Source organism: Xenopus laevis, chromosome 1S, assembly GCF_017654675.1.
Source record: "Xenopus laevis strain J_2021 chromosome 1S, Xenopus_laevis_v10.1, whole genome shotgun sequence".
Taxonomy (NCBI): Eukaryota; Metazoa; Chordata; class Amphibia; order Anura; family Pipidae; genus Xenopus; species Xenopus laevis.
The window spans coordinates 117,399,668-117,410,611 of NC_054372.1; the positions used below are offsets into that span (position 1 = coordinate 117,399,668).

General features: G+C 37.7%; 1 protein-coding gene across 3 annotated transcripts; it reads right to left on the bottom strand.

Moving 5' to 3' along the window:
• Positions 1 to 2,281: 2,281 nt before the first annotated feature.
• Positions 2,282 to 10,487, bottom strand: cdc37l1.S (cell division cycle 37-like 1 S homeolog). 3 transcript variants are annotated; one of them, NM_001127732.1, is given in 7 exon segments: positions 2,282 to 3,871; positions 4,558 to 4,701; positions 5,190 to 5,312; positions 5,990 to 6,105; positions 7,498 to 7,588; positions 9,170 to 9,454; positions 10,277 to 10,438. In NM_001127732.1, coding segments are annotated over 6 exon segments (837 nt in total). In that variant the 5' UTR covers positions 9,437 to 9,454; positions 10,277 to 10,438; the 3' UTR covers positions 2,282 to 3,775.
• Between the last annotated feature and the right edge of the window lie 457 nt (positions 10,488 to 10,944).

Sequence of the window (10,944 nt, forward strand, 5' to 3'; positions counted from 1 at the left end):
TGGCGCCAGAGTACACTAATGGGGGGTGGGTATTTAATGGACGCATTGCTAATACACAATATCCTTAAGAAACTTAATTTTGTTCACAATAAAATATTCTTCACTAACAAGTGTGCTCTGATCCTCCTTACACCATATATATATATATATATCTATATATATCGAGAGAGAGAGATGAAGAAGATAAGCATTCCAATATTTCTGATTAATAATTATTTATTCCACTGTGCATACCAACGTATCGGGCCACATTTGGATTTTGTGCAAGTGTTTGGTGTGAGCTTAAATACCCGTTGGGTATTTAAGCTCACACTAAACACTTGTTTTTCCAGTTTTTTTTCTTTTTTTTCCAGTTTTTTCAATTGCTTTCCATTTTTTACCCAAAATGTACGTTTAAATAATGTTTGTCTCCAGTGTCTCAGTCTGGCAACTCAATGATCCAGAAGCTTCTAAACGGTTACAATTTGTTACAATTAATTGATACATTTCTCAGCAGTATCTGTGGAATATTAGCAACTATTGTATCAATTCTAACAGCTGCCTTTAATGAAACAGGCATTCTGTTCAGCAAAGACACCGATAACAAATGTATCAACTAAATGTATCAATTTAAAGGAGAAGGAAAGGCTAAAAATAAATAAAGCTCTAATCATTGGCCGTAAAATGTACATATACATACCATCAGTAATTTTTTCCTACAATTAGTCAGTTATTCTGAAGGTGAAATCAATTTTAAAAAAAACTTTAAGCTGTTCTGCAAAGTATACCTCTGCTGCAGTCCAGAAATTCTTCTATTCAGGGCACACGCAGGCGCAGTTAGTTTCTGAGGTGCCCTGTACATGCGCACAACTTCTAAAGCTTTCCCCAGCATATAGATATCACGTGACCTGAAAGCAATTGCTAATCTCGCTGCCCCTGCCTGTTTTAGCTCAAGCGCCAGTAGGATTACTGCTGTCCCGTTACCATGGAGACGTCCCGAAGTTAAGATAAGTTTTGAAGCTACTGCGCTCCTCAGGAGCAGTAAACAGATACATCAGCTGCATTCAGGTCTGTCTGACAGTTGTCTGTACGAACACAGCATTCAATTTACAAACTGACGTTGTTGGGGTCAAATTCTGGCGAGAGCACAGTAGCATTACATTGGAGGAAGGGAAGTGACGTGCACAGAGGAATATGGCGGCGGCAAACGTTTAAATAGTGGGGATTTTTCAACTAATACTTTGTGAGAATGGTAACGATTTGAAAGTTAATAAGGCAGCGTTTCAGGAGAGGGGGGGTAAGATGAACATCTGAGAGGGGGTTTATTTTTAAGGCTTTCCTTCTCCTTTAAAAAGAATCAACGGCTCCCCCCTCCTAGAGCTGCTTTAGAAGGTGAAAAATGAAGCTTTACACTTGATTATTAGAAAAACTGTCATTAATAGGAAGTAGTTGGAAAAAGTTTATTTATGGTGAACTATCTGAAACCAACTGAACTGAAAAAAGTGTTTGAAAGTGTTTAATAAACATTGGAATATTATACAGCACATGGATTAGAGATTATTTATCATTCCCATCAGTGCCTGCTCAGCAGTTCTTCCAGTGCAGGATCCAAATACATAAATGCAAACCACATGTGCACTGTGCTCTGCTTTGTCAGGAAACAGTTGATCATTATGTGTTTTTGAAGGAAATAGGAGTGCCCACAGCAAATCTACACACACAAAAATGGAGAGCAAACTGGTTGCAGAGTCAAACTAAGGACCCCAGTACTGCAAGGCAGCAGTGCTAACCCTTTAATAACGGAAATACTTAAAGGATTACTGTCATGGGTAACTCACAAAAAGGATTCCTGATGTCTGGTAAATTTTTCATCCCCATACTGTCATGGGTAACCATGTTTTTTTCAACATGCATCAATTAATAGCATTGGTCCAGCAGACTGCAATGTTTTTCAAAATAGAAAACTTATTCTTTTATATTTTATTTTGGGGCTAGCCATAGTCAGTTTCCCAGGTGCCCCCAGACATGTGACTTGTGCTCTGATAAACTTCAGTCACTCTTTACCGCTGCACTGCAAGTTGGAGTGATATCACCCCCTCCCATCTTCCCCCACCCCCCCCCCCCCCCGCAGCCCATCAACAGAACAATGGGAAGGTAACCAGATAACAGCTCCCTGGTAGATATAAGAACAGCATTCAATAGTGAAAGTTCATGCCCCATGTCTGGAAACACATGACCAGGCAAAATGACCTGAGATGGCTGCCTACACACCAATATTACAACTTACAAAAAAACACACTTATTGGGTTAGGAATAAAATTTTATACGGTAGAGAGAATTATTTGCAGTGTAAACATTGTAATTTAGAAATAAAAACTACATCATAAAAATCATGACAGAATCATCACCAGGGCCAGCCAGGACTAAAGGACATGCATGAAGGCTGTACACAACAAATAATTTTTGGCATTGGTGGTCCTGACATTTCCCCACAACCCTGCTATTCTCGGGCACAACTAGTAAACCTTTTTCTGGATGATGATGATGATGAAAGGGTTCTCAAATGGACCAAAAAAAACCTCAAACCTCAAACAGTTAGATTGTGATACTGTAGATAAGATCTTTATTTCTGTCCAGGGATTCATTGCTGCATTTAAGTCATGTAATGTTCATCCAGCATCAACATGACTTTTGGCATAGCATTACTTGTTATTCTCACCAACAACTTTGTTATTCTAAGGAGTCTTTTCTGAGTGGCTAGTTTGTGTAGGGAATACCAAAGGATACCAAGTAGGATCTGGTTAAAAACCACTGGTCATTTCACAAAATAAATTAACCAGCAAGTTATGAGTTGCATTGGAAGCCCTGTGTTATACGCCAAAGCTACACTGAGGCTTAAAGGGGACCTGTTAACCAAAAAAATTAATCCAAATCCTATTTTATCATGTTAGTCAAGCAAAAAGAACTATAATTACTCTGTATAAATTATTTGAATCTTGTTTCCTTCAGTCTGGGAATTCATAATTATAACAAGCAGGCAGCAACCATTTTGTGGACACAGTTATTATGGCAAGCCTTCATCATCTCAGAATCTTGTTTGTGCACCAGAATGGGGGACCTAATCCCCATCCCCATGCCCTGGTTACACAATTAAATGGTGAAGAGAACTGGGGAATGTGTGGAGCAGTGACATCTAGGAAGTGCTGAATGTAAAGTGAAAGTAATTGCCTGCCCCACCTCCATGCCTAAGGTATAGTGGAGGGGCAGGCAGTATTTGATTGACAGCTGAGATTTTTAAACGAGTTACAACAGCTATTAATGTTTTAATAAAAAAAAAAATTTGGATTTCATGTTTTATTTATAAAGGACTTTTAATATACAGCTTTTTATGTCTGAGTGACAGGTCCCCTTTCAGAAGAGTCCCGTTCCAGCACTTGGTGAGGCCAAGTCTTTAAAGCTCAGGACCTGAAGCTATCCTTTAAGTGATCATATTTTAGTTTTACAGTTGGCTATTGGCAGATATTATTGCAGCTGATAAGCTTTGCAAAAAAAAAAAAAAAAGTTGCAAATAGAATGAAAAAATACTTGTGCAGCAAAAGCATTTCATTTTAATTCCCTGTATTTTGTGGAAAATAGCAGCAATGTTCACGCAGTAAAACACCATGAACATATCTCTGAGGAATTATTTCCCTCCAACAACAAAAAAAGTCAAGTGCAAAATCAGTTAGTAAAAGTCACCTATAAGAACACAGCCACATAAGTTCATGTAGCAGTTTTAGCTCAAGTGCTTCTTTTGTTATAGTGTGTCCATCATTTTGAAATCCTCATCTTCTGCATGCTCCATAGGGTTCAAATGGCATACACCAGCATTAAGGTGACCTTGTAGAACATCCTATCATAATGAAAAGCATAAACAACTCTTTCAAAGTAGGCATAATTGGATGGAAACATACAGTGCAATTATACACAGAGGGCACTGATCTGTTTTTTTCAGATGCCTGTGATACCTATGGATGTCTTGCAGCAATGGCACTTTTCAGACTAAAATACAACTTTCCAAATTTACCAATACAGTAGAACCCCCATTTTACGTTTTTTTCAAGGGACTAGGAAAAAATTATGTCAAATCCAAGGAAAATGTAAAATCAGGGAAATGTGTTAAAGTAACTTTTTCTGAACTGAAAGGATATAAGCACGAGCCAGTTTTACTTTGAGATACAATATTTACGGTGTTAATAACAAAGGTTAAACATTAATGTAACACTATGGGGGCATGTGCAAGATTCTGTCAGTTACATACTAAAGCAATAAGTGATTGGTGCAGGACTGTATAAAGGGTAGACTAATTGGAACTGACCATTTAAACCTCTTTATTTCACAAATAATACAATTCATAGAGGAAAAAAAGCATTTTTTGGGAACATCAGGATAAACTTTTGATGCAAAATCCAGGGGAAAACATTACTTAAAATCAGGGAAATGCGCCCATTGAAATGCATTATAAATTGAAGGGACCACAAATAAAAAATGTAAAATGCAGGGGACTTAATTGAAGTTTCACTGTATATTAAGATGTACCTGTTGATGGCACTGCTGTGCACCCATATGTCCAAGGTCAGGAGGAAAAGCTTGATATCTTTGGGATTCAGTATGCTGGCGGACTTTTGATTTGAGAATTTCCAGTTCACTTTTAAAGGCTTCAAAATAACCTTCTTTTTCTTCCTGTGCATTGCATGTAATTAAAAAAAAAAGGCTTTTTTAATAAAGGTACTCAGTGCAAGATTCCTGGTAAGCTTTTTTGTCCTTTATCTTGCCACATTAGGGCTATGCAACTGCAATCCCAAAGGCCAGATGTTGCCAGTGCCACTGTCATAAATTTTATACAATCCCCCGAGCATTAACATGAGGTATTTCTGATAATCTCCTACTATATGTAAAACAATGGACATGCATATTAGCATATGGGAGAATGCAAAGAAAATAGCTCATTTACAACAACACATCTTCAAAGAGTTGGAAAATATTATAATAAGCTAGTTTATGGAAACACAATTTTAAATCTGTGTTACAGTGCTGTTAAATATCAGATAAGCAGTAAAACCTAAATATAAGTAAAAGTAACACATTTATAGTCCATACTAGTTAACATGTTGCATATGATTACAAAGCTCTAACACCATTTATTTAGAGATAGGCACCTGGTAACTTACTTTGGCTTTTTGGAAAAACAAACGGAAACAACCTCTGGGATCCACATTACAGCTTTTTGCCATTTCTATAATAAACTGCATGACTACAGCTTGATGTGCCACTTGTTCCATAAGTGCTGTCTTCTGTACATGTAAAATAATGACAGGTTAGTACAGGTCAGAAATTCCCCTAAACTCAATACACGTAGGTCGTATGTGAAAGGTTAATTTTTAAGATACAGGGGGGCTCATTAATAAACACTGGACAATTTTGCACCTGGGCAATAACCCATGGCACGTAGAAGGATCACCAGCACACAGGAGTTTCGTTAGCAGGTCAAGCCCTTGCAATTTTATTAATGCAGTGCAACGTTTCGGGGCACGCCCCTTTGTCAAGCATGCCAGCGTGCCCCGAAATGTTGCACTGCATTAATAAAATTGCATGGGCTTGCCCTGCTAACTGAACTCCTGTGTGCCGGTGATCCTTCTACGTACCTTGGTTGGGTGGTTGCCGATTCCCCTACCACTGAGCACCAGGACACGCTGCTTGGGTTTTGTGAGGTGTGCGGTTTCTCCAAATTGGCCAGTAACCCATGGCAGCAAATCAGAGATCTGCTTTCATTGCTTGATAAATGAGCGCCAGTGTTGGGTGTAGAACAGTTACATTTTAGCCAACCTTCCCTATATTTCATGAAAGACATTCATAACATTTGCACATGAAAATAAAATACTGTTGGCTACATTTCTTCCATTGGGAATACAGTTCTTTAAAGATGGGGTTAAATAATGAATAGTGCATTAATTTCACAATGTAATGGTACCTGTTCACTTTCTAAATGATAACACCACAAGAGAAGATACTTTGCAGTTTCTTCACTGACAAGATCTGGACATTCAGACAGAAAACGTTGGCTGTCATTCCATCTACTAAGCATACCTAGGAAATAATGTAGAATATATTGTTTTCAAAACTGTACTTGTGTTAATTATGTAAAGACTGTTTATGCTTGCATACGGAACTATCCCCTGCACCACTCTCCGCTTTCCTATCAGACTAAAAACAAACACTTGGCAGTGATTTTAGAAATACACACAGGATCAAAGAAAGGACATGGTAGGATCAATTACCCATTATCTCATATGTTCAATTACATGGTTTAGAATAAATACATTGGATCATAAAGGACATGGGGTATTATGTAATGGCAATATCCATTGAACTACATGTGCAGTACAGGTATGGCATAAGTCATCCGGAAACCCGTTACCAAGAATGATCCGAACTACACGAATGCAATCTCCTATAGACTCCATTTTAATTAAATAATTTATCATTTAAAATACACTGCAGGTGCTAATGTTAGGCATCTCCAGTGTAATAACTGCACCAGCCCAGGCCAGTTTCTTGCATAGGCAAGCTTTTCGGTATTTCGCCAGGGCTCCCTTGAGATTTCTAGGCTTGTGCAGTATAATAAAATGAAAAAAAATACTGCTATTGTCTGTGTGCACAAGTCTTATGAAGTCAGAAGGGAGCCTGTGAAATATAAGTAAGATGGTCATGGCCCTAGGTAAGAAAGATCTCAAGACTGATGCAATTTTGTCCCCAATAGGAATTGAAGCAGAGTAAAAATACACAATGGGATTATTAAAGGAACAGTAACATCAAAAAATGCAAGTGTTTTAATGGAATGACAATATAATGTAGTGTTGCCCTGTGCTGGTAAAACTCGTGTGTTTTTGCTATAGAAAGACTACTATAGTTTATATAAACAAGCTACTGTGTAGCCACAGAGGCAGCCATTCAAGCACAGGAAACACAGGAGATAACTGATAAGTCCTGAAGAATCCCATTGTATACTACAGAGCATATGTTATCTGCTGTGTATCCTGTGCCTTTTCACCTTTTTCAGCTTTGAATGGCTGCCCCATGGCTACACAGCAGCTTGTTTATATAAACTATAGTAAAGTTTTTGAAGCAAACACACCAGTTGTACCAGTGCAGCATAATCAGTACATTTTATTTTCATTACTTTAATACACTTAAATTTTTTGGTGTTACCGTTCCTTTAACATATTGGCACCCCAGAAAGTTTTGCCTTTTATTTTTAATCCCCATTTTATTCAGAGGGTCCAGTTTTTAGGGCATTCTTCTCAACATAAAAGTTTAGCATTTTGTTCTATTTTGTAGAAGCTTTAGTATTTAGCGAAATCACACATTTAAAATCTTGAGCAATACTCATTATTGGCAAACTCTAGATCAGCTACAAAATAAAAGTGGGAACATACTTTATGTACACAATTTATGGAAGTGTAGCTTAGATATACTCACCAAAATGTTGCATTTTTGCTTCATATTTCTGTATAAAAGATGCTGACTGATCTTCATCCTCTCTGGTTTTCTTAACCTGATTAATAAAACTCTGTTCATTTGAAAGAGATGAGCAATAATTAAATAATGTAAAATAATAGTAAATAACTATTACAAAAATACATTGAGTTGCTCCTATTTTTAAGCACTTAAAAAAATTTGGCAGAGGGAAATAGAAATTACAGGCATCAGTAAAGTATTGAGGGCTTCTGAGCATGTCCTGCCTCTTCTCACTTTACATCTTGACAGCCAATCTGGTTAATGCTATGTAAATAAACAAGGAATGGGTGTTTGCGCAGTAGATCATACTGGTCTCTGCACTCTGGTGCCCACTCTGAGCACATTACAAAGAACACAAAGGGAGCATTAAAACTATCGTTATAGGAAAAGTGTTTTTTTGTAAAGTACTACCACTTTGGCAAAACTCTGCAAAAAGTTGGAAAACCCCTTAAAAAAGATCTCCATCAAAACCAAAAAAAAAGCCTTTGGTACAATGCAAGAAAATTTAATTCTATGCAGATTTCCATTATACATCAGTTATGAACTAAAAATCATTTTATAGTTAAGTGCAAATGTATATGTTTGTGTTTTATCGTGTGTACTTCTGGTTCTACTAAACAAACTTCTTTCATTGTAACTACATCTACAGCTATCAGAATAATATCAACATGCAAGAAAATGTATATTGGAAAGTTGAATGGAAGTTAGAATTACCTTTTCTTTTATTATTTAATAAACTATTTTGGAGATCAATTGTATAGAATAGTATATATTATTGGGGCTGGGGTTTTCCATGATCTTTCTGTAATTTAAATCACCATATCTTAATTCTGCTACAAAATCATTTAAAATAAATATGAAACATACAAAATAGGATTGTTTTACCAATGTGAATTTATTCAACTGGGGCACTGTTTTGATGGAAGCCTGCTTGCTAAGGCCTCTTTGCTGATTAGTGCATGCTATGACAGAATAAACAACTTAACTAATGCTATTTCATATTCTAGTGAAAAAAAAACTGGGGTTCAGTCATTGTTTCTTTAAATAATCAAATTGCATATTTAAGTATGTATTTTAAAAATACCCCTATGTTGTAGTGGGAAATGGAATAAACTTTAAATATTATACATAAAGCTACAGGCATGTATTTATCACTAGGATCCTAGAAGCACAAGATTTTAATTAGATACAGCATATTATCAGTTACAAATCAGAATGCACATTGCTGGAACTGTAGAAAAATGAACTGGTTTTGTTCAGAACAGTGCCAACATGGTACTGAACAAACCAGAAATATGAAATGCACCACCATTCAGGTTTTATGAACAACAGCTTCCAGAATCACTTGATGGGCCAAAATCGCCATGAGCTCCCTAGGATATGATCTCTTTTCAAGCATTCACCAAACCTATGACCTCCATCATTGCCGATTCACCTTCCCCTTCTATTTCCAGAGGGTACTCTCCTTGAATGCACACTTCGGTAAGCTATGTCAGTCAGCACAGATATGAGTTAGATGAAAAGCAATATCCTTGAAGCCAAAGCCCTGGGTGAAAAAAAACACCAGTACCTGATGCTGCATAGAACTACAGCGCTAGCTGCAATACTAGTTATTATAGTTGTTTTTCAGTACCTTATTAAATACATCTTGATTAAGACCATCTGAAGTGGACAATCCCCTGTTCTCACCCGGGGATAGAGCTGCTTCTTTCCTTTTCCACTCTTCCTCACTGCGTTTTAATTCTAACAACTCAGCCTGGACCATCGCTTGTTCCTGATCTATAGACTCCGAGTTGTGAAGTGCCAAGCTGTTTAATTTCTGTTGTGCTTCAGCCAGGCTCCACTTGCATGCCACCGAGCTCCTACCACACTCGTTCTGCTGCGAGTTTGAAAACGCCATCCCACGTTTTTACTGCTGCTGGAAGCATGCATGTACACAAAATGTCAGGTCTAGGTTGTATACAAATATGCCATTTTATGTCACATAAACAAAAAGCAGGGCACTCCTTAGAAATGCACAATTTATTAAACATAATGCATAAAAAAATCCAAACGCATTTTGGTCCCCACACAGTGGGACCTTCGTCAGAGGAACATGCAAAAAAAAAAAAAAAAACTATGTATAGGAGAAAAAAAAATCATAAAACTAGGGATGCACAGAATCCAGGATATGGTCTTTGTCAGCAGGATTCGGACAAATTCTTCTTCCCGGCCGAACCGAATCCTAATTTGCATATGCAAATCAGGGGCAGGTAGGGAGATAGAGTTACTTTTTGTCACTAAACAAGGAAGTAAAGCATTGTTCCCCTTCCCATCCATTGCATATGCAAATAAGGATTCGGAATTCGGCCGACTCTCTCGCGAAGGATTCAGGGGTTTGGCCGAATCCAAAACAGTCCCACTTTGGTGAGAAAAACCATAAATTGTACTAAAGTACATCATGTCTCAAAATACTGGCACAGTTCTACCTATTATTTTTAAGTTTAACCCTAAACTCTGCATGAAAACTAAAAGAATGTCAGTGCTTTGATGTAAACGGCCTTTATGATCATAAATCTGCTATATGGGCAAAATCCATGATGAGAAACGTGCTCCTTGTATTTGATGATTAACTTGGGAAGATGGGGGAGGGGCAGTAAATCTCTCCTATACTGAAGGTACATCATGATCGGCCGAACATCATTTTCAGAGCTTCTACTCTACACTCACAACTCGTCCGTAAAGCAAAGCACACACCTACCTGCTAACGCTACAACATAAAAACACACACGATCGGAAACGAAATGCACTCCCCTTCCGGTAGACACTCTTCACATTACTTTCAAACAGGCACAGTACACACATGCGCAGACGAATCGAATCCCTCCTCCCTCGGGACTTGCTTCAATTTAATTTGGATTATGTTGCCTCGGGGAAAATGACGGCAGCATGAGAATTCAATGTAGAAAGACGCATAGTGATGACGTAGCCGACCAATAGAAGATGGAAGTGTTTGCGTTGCTATGGAGACGAGACGCTTCTCTGGTGGCTGCACAGAACGACAGATAAATGATGTATTACTGCTGTGTTAACTCATTCAGTGATTTCCAATTCAGTGTTTGCCACATTCTGTCTGTTTTTCATCTAGTTCAATAGCAGCAGTGCCCTAAATCACATGCAGTCCTTTCAGCATATCACTTTCAATAGCTACTCCCAGTTACTTCTACGCTTAATATTATAATATTCACTGGCATGTGCACCTTTGGTTTTCATCTCTATGATGTGGCCACTCCATTATATAAAAATTTACGCGGGATGCGTTATCCGGAAACCCATTATCCGGAAAGCTTTAAATTACTGACAGGCCATCCCCATAGACTCCATTTTATCTAAATAATCCACATTTTAAAACATTATTTCCTTTTTCAC